The sequence below is a fragment of the Centropristis striata genome, chromosome 14, assembly GCF_030273125.1.
Source record: "Centropristis striata isolate RG_2023a ecotype Rhode Island chromosome 14, C.striata_1.0, whole genome shotgun sequence".
Lineage (NCBI taxonomy): Eukaryota > Metazoa > Chordata > Actinopteri > Perciformes > Serranidae > Centropristis > Centropristis striata.
The window spans coordinates 1477322-1495000 of record NC_081530.1 but is presented as its reverse complement, the minus strand read 5'-3'; the positions used below and the strand labels follow the sequence as shown (position 1 = coordinate 1495000).

Here is a 17679-nt window from a genome sequence, read left to right as displayed (position 1 = left end):
CTATTTTATTGTAAGTAAGCTGGAGGAAGCACAAGGCAAAGAGAAGCTGACTATTATACTTAGTGCTATCTGTTTGGGACACAGTGTGATCATTCTGGCAGTGACACCCATAGTTACTTATCTGACAAATCACTCCATTGATCAAGTGTTGAGATTCTTTAAAAAAAACCCTGCAAATTGAGTGTTTGGGAAACTAATTGTAAAATCTATTGTGAACTGGCTATAAACAGTATCAGAGGGGAGCCAAACAGCCTTATATTTCCTTGGAAATGTCACAGATAATGGCTTGAAATCAGCACCTGTAATTACCCTGTTTTCCACTCTGTTTTTCCAAAAGCGGTGCCACGGACCAGTGCGACCCAGTGCAGCTCGGTCCCCGAGCCCCGGAATGGCCGCCGTATGGGTAACAACTTTGCTGTTGGCGCCGTGATCCGCTTTGAGTGCAGTCCAGGTTATATGCTGGAGGGACCCAGTGCCATTGAATGTTTGACAGTTCCCAATGCTCTGGCACAGTGGAACAGCTCCATACCCAGCTGCATAGGTAGGCTGTGAATACTCAAATACAGACAGCAAACACTGGCCAGTCAGCCGGGGTGTGTCTTTGTTTTCTTTTGTCTCACTTTCTCTTAGGCCCCGTTTACACCAGGACGCTCGCGGGTAAAAATGACAAAATATTTTATGGGAAGTGCCTTTCGTTTGGACGGTGACGGCGTTTTTGGGGCTTAAAAACGCAGAAAATCTGAAACCACCTTCCAAAGTGTAAAAGTGTAATCCTCTCCTCCGTAGCGTGTCGTCTACACTGACAAGACACAAAACTCTGATCTGATCTGCTCACGTCACGTATGTGTTTACGTCACATACATGCTCCAGGACAGGAAATAAAGAAACGTGGGATTATTTCCATGGTGGGACCTTCAAGCTGCTCTGGCAGCTCTAATAAACTTACAGGAGTCTTTCCACCAAATGTCCAGGATATGTACAGATAGTATTAGTGAACAGAGAAGGATCTGGAATTACCTCCATCACATTCTGGATGCAGCGATTGGTGGGAGGAGCCAGACGGCTGTGAACGAGACCTGGGAGATCTAGTGATGGAGGAGAACTTTGTGGAAGGAGTAGCTGATGAAAATGTGTGGCGTGAAAACTTCCACATGCCCAAAGATGCTCTTATGGCTTTAAGTGATGCCGCCTGGCTGCATACAATCGAATTTCACACACTTTTGCGTCACCGTATGCAGCAGATTTCCTCCCGAAAACGCTCGTCTAAACGAGGAATAAAAAGTGAAGACGTGACGCCACTTTTGCGTCTTCTGTTCAGACTGTCATCATGTAAACGGAGCCTTGATTTAATGGTTTGTTTCTTTACATCCATCTCTCCCACTCCATGCCTTGAGTGTCAAACTCTGTTTACTACGACACAGATGTGGGCTGCCAGCCACCGCCTCTAGCGATAAAGCAAGACTCAGCCATGCAGCACACAGGTGGCAGCCGCCGCAGGCTCACAAATGCACACAGACGTACACACACGCTCATATGGAGATATCCACATGTACATACAAAGGCACACTGTCACACATGCTAAATACAGCTGCAGCAGATGCTCCTATGCTGTCACCAGATGTGTAAATGTGCAGAACAAGCTGAGAAGACTGTTCGAAGACTGTAAACACAGCGTGCCTCATATAATATGCGTGTGCTTGCACGGCCAGGTGGATAAGACTCCAATTCAAGCTTCAAGTGTGACACTTCTTTTCTTTTAATTAACTAATTTGTGGATAAGACGTCATTCCAGTTCTTAGTGATTTATGGTTTGTGCGTCATAAAATCCTGTTTTTCAAAGCTGAACATGTACCAAGAGAGAAACATCTTTTTAATTAACTATTTTGCCATGATTTATTTTTCTTATCTATTGCTTAACCTGTTGTGTCATCTTCATCCTGTTTGCAATATTGACTCTTGTTTGAAGAAAAAACCCTTGATCCCACCAACAGAATCACATCTATATTTGAGGAAGAAGATTAAGGAAAAAGATTAAGAAATATTAACATATTTAAGAGTGGAAATTTATGCATATGCTTTTATGCATACACCTAATCTGAGTCTCTCTGCATCGTTTTACATCCAGTATGTAGCCATGATACATTTTGTTCACTGTGATGTGAATTGCTTCTTTTCATCTATTTGTTTCTGCAGTTCCATGTGGAGGCAACCTGACCCTGAGAACTGGCACCATCTTATCTCCTGGCTTCCCTGAGCCGTACCTCAACAGCCTCAACTGTGTCTGGAAGATCACTGTTCCTGAAGGATCGGGAATCCAGGTTTGAATAACAGCCTTCCTCCATGTTGTTCTCCTGCACTGCAAAAAAAGAAATGTTGGGTGAACTCAAAATTTCAAGGCAACAAACTTCGATAAAATTTTAAGTTGGACAATTAAACTAAATATTTTAAGTTTTGTTTTTGAGTTTGCTAAACTCTGAATTCAGATTTTTGTCAACTCATTCTGTAAGTTGTACTAACTTATAATTTTACATTGTAATAACTTTTAATCCTTACTTCTGCTAACTTCTGCAGTGTGCTGAATTGGCACGGTCAGTTAGCCACTAGCATCAGTTAGCCGCTAGCTTTCGCTAATGACCGAATTTCACCGATTTCCCGAATTTCCCAACAAAGAAATAAGAGTTATCAGAACTATTGTCCCTTGTTGTGAACCCCAACTTAAAGATATAAGTAACAACAACTCACCAACTTGTTTTTGAGCAGACAACTGGCTTCCTTTGTTGTGCTAACTTACATCATTGCCCTAAATGTCAATAATTTATATTTCCAAGTTTTACCAAATTAAATCAATGTTTTAGGTCAAAAAATACAAGTTGGCTTTTTTGCAGTGTGGGTGCAAAAAATCTGATATTTTGGTATTTCTAAAACCACATGAACCCAAGAAAGTAACGCTCTGTTAGTAGTCCACAAACAGAAAGTAAGGATAGTAGCCAAGTCACAATCTGTGATATCCAAATGGCAGATATGCTGCAGACAGAGAACTACAGATGTGCACTCAGTAAAGCGGAGATCTCCACGAGGTGTTGAGAATCACCTGCATAGCTCTGATCGATCCAAACTCAGCTCAGAAAAGAAGCATTTTAAAAGTTGTTTGATTGTAATCTTGCAGACAGACCTGGTAATTTTTTTCATTTTTTAGATATTTTAGCTTAGCCGTTTGTCAGAAAATGCCATCGCTATATAACTGAAGCACTTGGAGCAGGGATTGAGGAGTCAGCAATCACTGACTATATAAAGCAACCAATAAAACTGGTTAATCAGAAATATTAAAAAACTACCATGATATGTGTAATAAAAATGCACTTCATAATGCATTTGAATAATTGACTTACAAGCATACAATATCCACAGTCGCCCATAAAGTTGGAATACAATATTTGGTAACGCTTTATATTAAGGTCCTTGTAATAACCATTAATTAACAAGCAATAAAGCATTGTTCTCGCTTTAGATCCCTTTAGCTGCAAAAAGCATAGTTAACTGTTAACAAGTGCATAGTTAACTTATAATAGATGAGCAATAAAGTATATTTTAATATCAATAAGCAAACAAAAGATTAATAAAGGCATGGCAAAGACATAATGGGTGGGTTATGGGTGTTTGTAATGCTATTATGAAGAATTATAAGATACTCATGAGGCTTTTATTAATGTTCTTATTATACATCTCTTATAGCCTGCTATTAGCTGTATTATAATGCCATTATTAACACTTATATAGGCTTATAAACACACAGTAATGTTAATAAGCATCTTGTAAGGACTTACAAGGGCCTTATTACTTGTTAATTAATGGTTTATACAAGGACCTTAATATAAAGCGTTCCCAATATTTTTTACCTCTTTCAGTGCAATGATTGTGACAAGATATTTATTCCCAACAGATAATATGGGCAACGTGTAATAAAGAGAGATTTAAATTCATGAGTTGCATTGACCTATATGTTCATGTTTAGCATAATGACTAACCTTTTTATTAAACGGTTTCTAGTCAGACTGTTAAAGGACTTGATTTACCTGCGGCCTTTACAGCTCTGCAGGGTTTTGACAACAAGCTCCTGTGTGGTGAAGTGTTTTCAGCTCACCAAGAGCTAATTACCACAGCTACCCACAGTGTATCATGTTGTAGCATTTACCGTTCTCACGGTACAGGAGAGCTGCTAAATGCTATTGTCTATAGACTTTACAGAGGCTCAGAATTTAATTTGGCAGATCACTATACCAGAAACTTAAGATCGTACAAGTTGAAATACATTTTCGTATAATTGGCTCTTCAATTACTTTACTTTTTTTCTCGGGAGTTAATTCAGTTTGCATATTCTTATTCTTTGCTGTGTGTGTGATGGAACTCCTGTGCGAGGTCCCTGTGGATCTGCCTGACGGAAAAGTTTCTAGGCTTATGCTTCAGCCTGCGTGGCTAATGACCTTAGTGGCGTCCCTGGGCTATTAGCTCCTCCACCTCAGCTGACTGTCCTTGCAGGTCAAATACACAAGACGGCCCAAAGGCGCACTTAGCATGCTGCACTACACGCTAACATGGCAATAGCTTGCAGTTGAAACAGCCCCAGAATAAGAACAGAGAGCTGACTGTACACACACACACACACACAGGAAAGGCAAAGAGCGTGACTCTGGAACGTATACATAGCCAACTGACAGCAGTACAGCTCAGTAATGATTTATGAGAGTTTGTGTTCTGCACAGCCAGACAAACACTTCCTCGATACAACAGGGGTCACTGCCTGTGCTACTGAAATGTGACGTGCTAACTGTAGAGGCTTGCAGCATCTGTGTCTATACTCTTTTTTATTTTTTATTTTAGGTTTTATTTTATTTGCACAGTTAGAATTACACAAAATGACAAAGATAACATATAATCAGTGGTGGAAGGAGTATTAGGATCCCTTACTTAAGTAAAAGTATGAATAAAACACTGTGAAATTACTCCACTGCAAGTAAAAGTCCTGCATTCAAAACTTACTGAAGTACAAGTACAAAAGTATCAGCACCAAAATGTACTTAAAGTATCAAAAGTAAAAGTACTTGTTATGCAGAATGAACCCACTCAGAGTGTTTTATATGTTCTAGTGGAGTAAAAAGTACAATATTTGCCTCTAAATGTAGTGGAGTAGAAGTATAAAGTTACATAAAATGGAAATACTCAAGTAAAGTACAAGTACCTCAAAATTGTACTGAAGTACAGTACTTAAAATGTTATATTGTGTTTCTTCCAGTTTATGACAGTAAAAGTAAAAGTTTTGTGCTATTCTTTGATTTACGGTAATTAAAAGTGTCTAATACGGTGATGTACAATTTTTCATTTTACGCCCTATTTCTGATGTATTTGACAGTGTTTTACAGTTATTTCTACAAACATTTTTTACAGTGCATCCTAACAAAACGTTTCTGAAGAACCAAAATTCTATGGAGTGTAGTAGGAAAGGTGCTTGCCCAAACTATATTACAATATGAAAATACTCACTGCAGCTGAATCCACCTACACTGTAAAAAATGTTTGTAGAAATTACAGTAAAACACTGTCAAATTATATCAGAAATAGGGCGTGAAATTAAAAATGTAATATCACCGTAGTAGACACTTTTAATTACCGTAAATCAAAGAATAGCACAAAACTTTTACTTTTTTCTGTCATAAACTTTAGAAAACACAGTTTTGCTGTAAAAAATATTAGATTTTTCATTTAAAATGAATGGAGAAATACCATAACGTCACAAGGACATAACTACCCTAAAAATAATAGCAGACCAAAGGACCTAACAAAGGACCTAAAATGACCAAAAGAGTCACAAAACGGACAAAAAAAAGACAGAAAACGACCAAAAGAGACACAAAACCATCAAAAAAGACACAAAATGACCAAAAGAGACACAAAACTATCTAAAAAGACACAAAATGACAAGAAAAAAGACAGAAAACGACCAAAAGAGACATAAAATGACCATAAAAATACGTAAAATTACCAAAAAGAGACACAATAGGGATAAAATGGCAAGTGATTTTTCAGTCTAAATGACAGATTTAGCTGATATTTACATTTAAATTTAGAATAGAAAACCCACTCACTGTATTTTTTACGGTAAAGTTCTGGCAACCACAGCTGCCGGTATTTTACCGTAAATTAAACAGAATATTTTTTACAGTGTAGTGGTCCTCCTCATCTCTTCACATGTCCTCCTCCTGGTGCTGCTCCTCCACCAGCTAGCAGAGACACATTAGATTGGAGTGTCACGATCCAGAAGAGAACTTAAAGGAGCGAGGTGCCTTGTCGGCACATTTGCCGTGGCCCCTTAATGAAAGATCAATCTGTGATCTGCGTCGTCTCCCCGGGATGCGCCAGAGCCCCGACCGCCCCTTTAATTGGCTCGTATCCGATCTATAACCATCAGAGGAGAGGGCCGAGGAGTAGACGTGAGAGGGAACAGAGAGGGAGGCTAAAACAATGGAGAGTGTTGAAGAATAGCTTAAAACAGAACAGATACAGTAGATGGAAGTGTAGCCCCTTTCACACATTTAATTTAATCTGTTAGCACTTTGGCAGGTTTATATATTTGGGGTAGGCTTATCGCCTTTGGTTAGCATTCAACAGCTAAAAAAGGTTTTAAAATCCACCATTTCAGGCAAGCTTTGTGAGAATAAAAGAAGTGTGTGGTATCTTTTTTCTCAACAGTGCAAACTGTTAGAGGACAAAGACACAGTGAGTTAGAAGTTTCACTCTGCCTTTCTTTAAAGAAGAAACGTTTTCTGCAGCAGTGTCCTTAATTTCAGATCCAGTCCACCACTTGAAAACAGCCTTCCAAAAGGGTGTTTGAAATAAAGAACAGAAAGCAAAGATATAATATATCGCACAATGAATTATTATCTTCTATTGATAATTCTGAGCTATTTATGAATTCATCATTGCTTTGATCATTATATATTTTCAAGCTGTATGTACAATATAAACAAGTGAAAGAGTTTATATAGTGATTTGTGCATTTAATAGCATTTAAAGCACTTAGCATACATGTGAACCACTCAATGGCTAAAAAGGGAGGACATTGGTGACTTTTGGGATGCTGTTTTGTATCTACATAGATTTAGCTTTGTTACACTGGAGATAGCCTTTATATGACATTTTGAGAGTTCACTGTCAGGACAAACTGCTGTTCTTGAGGTCAGTCTTTCCAAATGGTTTAAGGTTTCCAGGCCTTGGGGCGTCCCAGTGGCTCACCCTGTAGAGTGCAGAGGCTTCATCCTTGCAAACAGGCAACCCGGGTTTGAATTCATCCCTTTCCTGCATGTCTCCCCCTCCGTCTCCCACTTTCACTGAATCTCTCGCCTATCAATAAAGCTGTAAAATGGTCCATAAAGATTTTCAGGCCTTCACAATGTCCATTCTTCAAATACACCTTTAGGCTCATTAATTGAAGAGGCCATATTGTGCTCATTTTTATTAAAAGGGGACAGTGCAATTTCATAAAACACATGATTACACATGGTTAAAAAAGCCAGAGTTAGCCAGAAGGCTAGTTTTCATCTGTAGTCCCCTGGCCATGATGTAAAAAAAGCAGAGAATTACGAAACAAAAAACGAACAAACAAAAAAACAAAAACAAACAAAAAATAAAAATAAAAATACGTACAATATACAAAATACATATACAAACACTTACGATACGATTAAGAAAAAAATACAACATCACAACATAACATTTTATCACTTGTATTTTGTGTTCCTACTAGAACATGTTTTAATGTTGCAGCTAGAGAATGACTAGAGTAGCACCGTAGCAGCTCTTTCTACCTGTGTGTAGTATAGTTGTGACATTAAAACCTTACAGACGCCCTGACCACTCTTTTACAGGAGCAGCTGCTAAAACAGGCTGTGTGCATTTCTCTGACATTGACTTGGTTGATACTTTATATTTCACCAAGACCTGATTTATAATAGAAAAGAAAATTGAGACCCTTGACCCTACTGTTCCTGTGTTTCATATTGTTATTGATGTGTATACAAAAAAAAAACAGAGGGACATACCTACATCTGGGTACATTGGTGTCAACATTAAACATGTTGTACACATCTTTGGATTTAAATCGTATAATTTTAAGAACAAACAACGGTCACATAAAACAAAAACAAATAGACTATACAATATTTAGATATTTAGATATAGTCTGTATAAAATGAATAAACTGACCACATAAACATAACAGATAAAATACATAAATAATAGTAAAAAAGAGAGAGGGGAAAGAGGAGGAAGTAAAAAATAAATTAAAATAAAATAAAATAAAATAAAATAAAGTAAAGTAAAGTAAAGTAAAGTAAAGTAAAGTAAAGTAAAGTAAAATATAATATAATATAATATAATATAATATAATATAATATAATATAATGAAATGAAATACAATACAATACAATAAAATACATTTTTAAATTTTTTTTAAAAAAGGACAAAGAAAAGAAAGGAGTGCGTCACAAAAAAGTCCATAAACGGTTGCCATTTGTCGTAGAATTTGCTCAAGTTTCCCCTTCTTGAATATCTAATTTTGACCCTACTGTTCCTGCTCTGCTCTCCTAATACCATCCTTATGTCTGTCTATGTCCTCCCTGTGTCAGATCCAGGTCATTAGCTTTGTCACGGAGCAGAACTGGGACTCACTGGAGGTGTTTGACGGAGGAGACAACACTGACACCATGCTGGGCAGCTTCTCAGGTATCGCCATTTATGTGTTTGTACATTTATTTTCTTGCACGTGTTTGATCATGTTTTCAATGTTTATTCCCACCTCAACCTTAAACCACATCTTTTAAAATCACTCATATATACCTGCCAACAGCATAATAGTGGTATGAGTTTTCACAGAGCAGCATATGACCTGGAAGCCATACTGTAATTGTTAACCAACACGTACAGTACTAGAATTGGGGCACAGTTGGCATTGTAAAATCTCTAAATTAAATTCAGAGTAAATAAAGGCAGCTGGTGTAGTCATGGGAAAGTTTCATAATTACAAACTGGTTGAGCCTCCCTTGGAATATCTTGGTTCAGTTTCTACAAAGGTTATTCTTTTCTGTGTGGAGCTGAAGTGAACCTTTGTTTACAGTATCTGTGCTGCTCCCATCACAGTCAGGATACAGAAACAGGGAATTCTCCTTTTGTTTGTGCTTGGAACCTGACCAAAAGTAAATGTTAGATGTACCCCGAAGTAAAGAGATGAAAGAAAAATACCAGGCTCACAAATTTGAGTTATTAAACAACCAATTTTAGGTCACAGAGTATCCGTACAACATGTGATTCTATTGAGTGATTTATTTTTTTTGGGACTAATTTTTGTTTTCTGTAATTATCATATAAACACAGCCACACGTTGGAAAACAGCTGTGTTCTTTGTCTGTGTAAAGCCACTAGGTCACACTATTCTGCATCTGCTTCCCCAAATATCCTAACACACCTGTACACAATCATTCTTGCCTGCATTATTTTTGCTGCACGCACACACACATACACACCCTTAAGCCGGCAAGTGTAAAAAGAACAAGCTTTTCAGCTATTTGCCAGTAGCTTATGCAGTTAGTTATGGTCGGCCTATGCAGGAGATAGCATTGCTAAACTCCTCTATTAATCTTCTCCCCAAGGCACCACGGTTCCAGCTCTCCTCAACAGCACCTCCAACCAACTCTACCTCCACTTTTTCTCTGATATTAGTGTGTCTGCAGCTGGGTTCAGGCTGGAATACAAAAGTAAGTGAAGAAAAATCACTTCATACAACTTGATGCAAAGTGCCAACACCCTGAGGATCATTACTAAATCTAAAAGGAGTACATTTCTTATAAAGCAGGGGTGTCAAACTCTGGCCCGCGGGCCAAATTTGGCGACGCAATACCAAATTATTATATTATTATTGTACTATAAAAGCTGACCCGCCGGTATTATACGGCGCATTTACAGCTAATACTACAAATCCCACAATGCCCTGCTGTTGTTTTGGCGCGTCAATCAAGACAGGACCCAGAAACGCTCCTCTGTGACAGTCGTCATAGCAACCTCAAGCTAGAGCTGTCTCCCAGCTACCCCTTCCCAAAAATGGAGAAAAGAAAGGCAGAATTTATTAACCTGTTGAAAAAGTTTATTTTGATATTTAAATCAGAAGGATGCAAATAGAAAAGAGGCATACGATTTTTATTTTATTTTTATTTAATAAATTAATGACATTGATGTGTTTTTTATATGAAATTTGATTTTGCATGTCTGCACTATTTAGTTATATATTGTATGTTTATAAGCGTTGCTGGTTCCATATTTAATGTTAAAGCAAAACATGTTTGGTATATATTAAAAGGTTTATTTGTTCAATGTTGGCCCGCGATTTTATTCAAGTTTTACATTTTGATACCCCTGTTGCAAAGACTTGTCTTCCTCCACAGGGTCAAATATCTATTCTGCAATATGTTAGTCACATTTTGCATCACAATTTCTAATCCGTCTAATTGCCTTTCCTCCTTTCTCTATCCCTGTCGTCTTTTTCATCTGTTTCTTAGCGGTTTCTCTGACCAGCTGCCCAGAGCCTGTGGTTCCAATGAATGGCATCAAGGTTGGGGAGCGTCTCCAGATGAATAATGTGGTGTCTTTCCAGTGTGAACCTGGATATACTCTACAGGTAATATCACAAAGCCACAGTGATGCTTATCCATTTTCTGGCCTTTATCAGTGTGACTCCTGTCACTTCCATTCTCTTCACATTCTACAGTGGTGAATGAAGCCAAATGTCAGGTGGATCATGTAGCCAGGACACTTGAAAAGTTCATCTAAAAGTTAGCTGCTCTTTTTTCAGCCTGAGTGAACTGTATGCTCCGATTATGATAATGTGATTAAATTAATGTAAACATATTTGCAATATATGGAGAACTCTGACTTAAGCATTAAAAGACATCAGTTAGGGAGCATATACGGCTTATTTGCATCTCTTTTACTGTGAGCAAATTATGCGTGTGCTGAGCTCAGTGCTTTGTGGTTTTATAGATCAAGAGATGATTGTTTTGATTTATCTCTGCCATCAACCCTGAATGTTATGATGTATGGCAGTTTTTCCTCTTAAATATGTATAGCTGAAGGCAGGAGAGGTTTCAGGTCAGGTTGCAGCCATCTGCTGCCAATAATTTTTAGGATGTGGTGCTATAAACTCAGAATTCTGCACAGCAGCCACAGTTTGACTGTTCTGCGCGTCCTCCAGAGCTTAGACTGTAGTCATCTGGGCTCCAGGAGACAGATGGTGACATCTGTACCATACACTGGATGCACTAGTTCAGACAAATTCTATTTGAAAGTTCCCTCTCCACTCTACACTGCACAAGTCCATCAGGACTTGTCCAATTGCTGTGACAAAGAGTTCTAGTAATGCTTGATGGCAGCAGGACAGGAAGCAGGTTTTAGCAACAAAGATTGAGTGTAATTATTTCAATTATATGTTTCTTTCTGGATAGAGCTGCAGCAAAATCAATGGATAGATTAGTCTATTAACAGAATAATCACCACCCGTTTTCATAATCGATTTAATCAATTTTTCATGCTAAAGTGGCAGAAAAGCTGTTCTCAAATGTGGAGATTTTTTCTGCTTTTCTCGGTTTCTTTCAGTATGATATTAAACTGAATATCTTCGGGTTCTGGAGTGACATTTAAAGACATCCCCTTGGATCTTGACAAACTTTAATGGACATTTATTTAAGCATAATCAATTAACAGAGAAAGTAATCGTCAGTTTAATAGATAATAACAGTAACGTAGTTAGCTGCAGTGCTATTTCTGGATTCTGGATAATCAAAATAATGTTATACGCTGTTTGGTGCGCTTATCTGATGGAAATTGTGATTATAAATGGGTACTTCTGACCTAAATTAAGTCCACAGGTGCAGGTAGATAGGGTGAAGAGGAAATTAAAACATCACCCTTCAAGCTTAAGAAATATCTGAAGTCATTATCAGCCGATGCAGTATCAGTCCTTGATCAGTGAGTCACGTGAAAGACTGCATTATAACAGTTCATAAGACTTGAACAGCATGTTGTCTTGGTGTCCACTTTAAACTCATCCAGTTGCAGTTGGTGCAAGACTTTAGACACATTTTCACAAAAGAAGAAGAACAGATTTTTTTTGTTATTTGCAGTTTTTTAATCTTTATGGGGGGTTAACTTTGGAACAGAGCTTTTAGAAAAATGTTAAATTGCTTATTTTGTTTCAGCACAACAACAAATGTGATCATCTTAATATGCCTGTGATGCTCCCTCTCTGTTGTTCTCTGTCACTTGAGATGGATTAGTCATTTAGTCTCCACAAGAAGTCATGTGGAGACAGGCAGCAGGTTCAAATAATTGGAGCAACAGATGAGTGACAGAGGGGGGAACAAATTAATTCATCGCCTGTTCTTTGTTGTTCTTCTTTGCCTGCTCCTTGCAGGGGAACTCACACATCACCTGTATGCCTGGAACCGTCAGACGCTGGAACTACCCGCCTCCTCTCTGCATCGGTAAAAATATCTTCTTTTCCTTCCGTGTCCTGCTGTCCCTTCTGTTTATATCTGTCTACAGTCTCACCTGTTTCCTCTGAGATCCTTTACCTCGCCAAACACACCATCTATTTTGAACAATACACCAAGCACCTCTCATGTAGAGACACTGGCGTCATCACCAGCCTCTGACTGAAAGCAGGATTGAATTAGCATACATACTACAGGGGACAGGGGAGATAACCTTGCACAGCTCATACACAGAAACGCTTTATATAACAGACATTATATAGATCTGGAATCCTTCAGGCAATAAAGAAAATAAGAGATTTCAAACAGCAAAGCAAAGGTTATATCTCACTAGTTTTAGTTTGACTTTATCACAGCTTTTGCACTTTAAATTAATTTGATATTTCTACCTTGAGTGCAGACGCTGAATAAACCAGCATTAGGTTCCTTTCTATACTTCACCTCCAGTCTTCCTCCCTGTGAGAGGGCCTTGACAAACAGGTTCCACTTATTGGAACAACCTACTATTGCCTAATTAGTTCCATCTCAGAACATGATTGGTTGAAGTGGAGGGGAGATTCATGGTGTTCACAGGCATCAGCAGTTTCCTGATTACCTCAGGCTGTTGGTGCTGCTACAGGATAACATTTAACCCTTCAGAAACACAATGCTACTGTTCTCTGTCTCTTTCTCCTTCTGCTGACTTATGTTGGCCGTTTGTCCCATTTACTTCTTAATCTTCTTCCCTGTGTTTGCTTTTTTCTTTCCCCCTTCTTGCAATACCTCTGTTTTTCTTTTTCTCCTCTAGTCAGCTAATTCCTTTACCATTAGTTTCAGCATCCTTTCATCTTTTTAATTTCGGTGTCAGGATCTCTCGCTCTTTTCATCTTTCTTGATCCAATCATTGCCTTTACTCAATTATTCCATACCTTTCAGTCAAGAAAACATTTCTACATCAGTGGTTTTTAAGATGAAAGGAGAAGGATGAAGATAGAGAATATGGCACCTGGCTAGTTCAAGTAGAAAGAAAAGAGCTACAGTTCCTTGATAGTGAGATACATTTCACCAGTTATTGATATGCTGTCTCGCTGTGTGTCAGTTCAAAACATATAATCAGTTTACAGTTTTTATCATCTGTACATTGAATTCACTCTCAAACACCATCCTTTATTTGCTATTTAAACGTTTAATTGCATTGATTTGTTTGAAAATGAGACATTAGTGTGGTGTAAGGGTTAGGGCAGTGGTTCCCAAATGTTTTTTGAGCTCAATTAGTTGAAAACACATCTTCCGAATGTGTTTGTTTCATTTGACCTGGTTTTAAACTTTTGCCATAACATTGAATAATGCCAATGGTCAATTGCATTTGTACTGCTTGAGTAAAAATAGCCAATATCAAACAATTATTCCTATTTTACACTAGCTATTTAAACTATTAATCCACTGCTTCTAGCTAACTAACTGTTTATCTATTACCAACTTTTCATCATTTATCATCATTTATCCTTTACTTTTAGCTAACTTTTGGAATCATATATCGAATATGTTTTATGTAAACTATTTCAAGAATGTATCCCATCACATTCAGCTCACTTTTTGACAGTTTTTCCATTAATTTAACCCAGAGACCATAAATCTTTTCAACCATTTATCTATTAACAGTACTTTTTCTGATCCAACCATTTATCTATTTGGATAACAATTTCAAACCTTTCTTTCTACTTTCATTCAAGACATTAAATGTCAGCTATTTCAACACTGTTACTTTCAGCAGTTGATCCATGACTTAGTTTTCAACAATTCAATTAGCTATCCATTCTCCATTACTTCTAACTTACCTTTTTAACAATTTGCATAACCTAGAGTTGAGTATTTAGACTTATCTGCTAGCTTGCTAATTGAATGGCAGGCGCTCACAAGTGCAGCATAAACTGTACAGGTTTATTTTGTTTTTTAAATTAACAACTTTTCCATTTTCGCTCTGGCAACTGCAGAGGTGTAAGTGTCCCTAGTTGGTGTAAGAAAACATCCTTATTTGCACTTCAGAGCAGTTTTCCAAGAATTGATTGGAACACATTGACCAACATTAAAAACAATCTCACCTTGCCGTAAGATAGTAAATCATGAGTTTTAAATTCAGCTTTACAGCCTTGAGCTGTATTGACCCGTAGTTTGTAGTGATATTAAAATGTGGTAGAATCACTGTTTGCAGATGTTAATAAAATGATTTATTTTGCCCTCTGCCAGCTCAGTGTGGTGGTATCCGAGAGGAGATGGAGGGCATGATTCTCAGCCCTGGTTTCCCTGGCAACTACCCTAGCAACAGTGACTGTACCTGGAGAATCTACCTGCCAGTTGGTTACGGTGAGCAGCAGCAGAGACTCTTAAAGCTTTTCCACAACGGATTGTAGAACGGGAACATTTGTACTTGTAGATACATGTGGTTAAACTTAAACTGAAGCTGAGTTCTGGATGAGGATGCTGTTTCTGTTTCAATGTCCTACTAACTCTTCTTCTGTCTTCTTTTCCTAGGAGCTCACCTTCAGTTTCTCAACTTCTCCACCGAGGCCAACCATGATTTCCTTGAGATACGTAACGGTCCACTTGATACGAGCGCTGTGATTGGCCGATTCAGCGGCCAGGATATTAGCTCCTCACTTCTCACCACCTCCCATGAGACGACAGTATATTTCCATAGCGACCATTCACAGAACAAACCGGGGTTCAGATTCGAGTACCAGGGTAAGAGACCAGAAGAATGTGTTGGAAAGTGTAGAGATTATAGTTTTGTTTCCATCAACACATTTCTATGTGCATTTTGAAGATTCGCATGAGGCAAGTTTTATGGAAAAAACTAAAAATTGCGCATAAAAGTTTTTTACGCTAGCTTGAGGTGTTTTTTGCGCTAAGCGGGAGATGAAAGCGATTTTTCCAAATAACTTCTGACGTAGCAAACATTTAACATTTAACGAGCTGTTCCCACTTGTTAAGACGAGCTGGCATGGATAGATAGATAGATAGATAGATAGATAGATAGATAGATAGATAGATAGATAGATAGATAGATAGATAGATAGATAGATAGATAGATAGATAGATAGATAGATAGATAGATAGATAGATAGATAGATAGATAGATAGATAGATAGATCTAATTAGGGAAATTACAGTGTAGCAGCAGCATTACACACAGAGACAATGACAACACAATTAAATAAATAGAACAACCTAGGCATACTTCAAGCAATAAAATACAAAAATACAATAAAATGTAATGTAAAAATAAAAATAAAGTGTCTAAAGAAGGAGTATGTATTAAGGAGTAGAATTCCAGTGCAGAATAAATATGAATATGCAGTTTAATAATGTATGATAATACAATGAAAGAACAATTATAAGTTGCCCAATTGAATCCAATTCCTCACGACTTCTATTTGCCATCTCTACTTCTTCTACTGTTTACTGATGGATAAGCCTACAGCAATACATTACACTGGCATCTTCTGACCAAATTACTTTTATTCACTCCAAACTAGTTGATTGAAACATCCCTAATTTGCATTTTCTTTAATGCAACATTTCAACATTTCGCTTCAAAATTTGTTCAGACTTTAATGGAAACATGGCTATTGATCATAATGACCACGACTAAGACTTGCAGAGCTGAGCCCGTATCAGTATTATGAGTATTATGAGTCAGTGTCTTCTGCAGAGCTTGATCAAACTACTAATTACTGTATTGTGGCAGGAGCTTCACACATCTACGCTGTCAGTGAAATGTGGTTCAGCAGAGGTGTAAAGAATGTACGTAATGATCAAAGCTGTTTTCAGAGGAAACACTATAAAGTCGCAGAGATGAATTATGTTTTAACAGCAGAATGGTAAACTGTAATGTTTCTTCTTGGTGTTCACTTATGTACCATTAGTGTAAAACCATAACATTACTGACGTCGCCCTAAAACTGACTGTGTCAGACTAATCAGCCCACAGAGCCAGTAAAGTCCCCACATCTATAAATCTCTCTATATAAAACTGTTGATCACTTAAAAGATTTTCTCAGCATGTGCCAATAAAAAGCTTCACTGCATATCTGCATGACTGCAAGGAATAAACTGCCCTCGTCTACAAATGCAACAGGCACACAAAGTTTGTATTTTGTGGTTCAACAAACGAGCCGGCAAATCGAAAGGTAGCTTTGTGCATTTACATAATTATGTGTACATTAGCATATAAATCAAGCATTATATTTGCAAATACCCCCCTTTTGCAATATTTGCATGCGTTATCTCCTACAAAGGGAAGCTGTGATCCATAGAAATCAATTTCTTTAGTCATATTTATATCCTGGCTCTTCAAGGCTCGCTGCCTGCTTTGCTTGTCTATCCAAGAGGGAGAAAAAAAAACAGTAAGAATTATTTACCCACACTAGTTCTGATGACTGCATCATACTCCTCCAGCACAAGTCAAACCCGCCCTTGGCATTTTTTTCCCTCTGAAAACTCCTGTCTGAGACGGAGGAGGAGGAGGAGGAGGAGGAGGAGGAGGAGGAGGTGGTGTGAGTGGGAGGTTGAGCACAAGGAGGGAGAACAAGAAGAAAATGAGGAAGGGGGATTGAAGTTGGAAAATAAAAATAGAGGACGCTCCACTATAACACTAAAGTTGTTCACATATTGAGGCAATGCGTGGAGGCTGTGTGAATTGATTGCCGGCTTCTGGCACTAATAGTGGAGCGGCTAATAATAATAATAATAATAATAATAATATAATCTTTCAGTTTATAATACAAGCGTGAAAATTGGCATGAACACTCTCCATGGGTCACTTGACAAGAAAATTGTCCGATACATTTAAAATTTGCTTGTATCACCAAATAAACCATTATATAATTTAATTGCGCCACTAAGGTGTCGGCCATCTTGAAAAATGGCCGCCATCTTACAATTTCAAATGTCTCGGACAATTTTCTTGTTAAGTGACCCATGGAGACTGCCCATGCCAATTTTTATGCTTGTATCACCAAATAAACCATTATATCATTCAATTGCTCCACTAAGGTGTTGGCCATCTTGATAAATGGCCGCCATCTGGGAAATTCAAATAACTGTCCGTG

General features: G+C 37.9%; 1 protein-coding gene across 1 annotated transcript in view; it reads left to right on the top strand.

Annotated features, from left to right (window-relative positions):
- Nucleotides 1-17679, top strand: part of csmd2 (CUB and Sushi multiple domains 2) — a 358175-nt gene that overhangs the window by 262604 nt on the left and 77892 nt on the right. Inside the window, exons 35-42 of the mRNA XM_059350192.1 lie at nucleotides 338-541; nucleotides 2194-2318; nucleotides 8679-8775; nucleotides 9699-9803; nucleotides 10602-10720; nucleotides 12512-12581; nucleotides 14817-14933; nucleotides 15102-15311. Of these exons, the coding sequence (XP_059206175.1) occupies nucleotides 338-541; nucleotides 2194-2318; nucleotides 8679-8775; nucleotides 9699-9803; nucleotides 10602-10720; nucleotides 12512-12581; nucleotides 14817-14933; nucleotides 15102-15311 (1047 nt within the window). The remainder of the gene's footprint in view (nucleotides 1-337; nucleotides 542-2193; nucleotides 2319-8678; nucleotides 8776-9698; nucleotides 9804-10601; nucleotides 10721-12511; nucleotides 12582-14816; nucleotides 14934-15101; nucleotides 15312-17679) is intronic.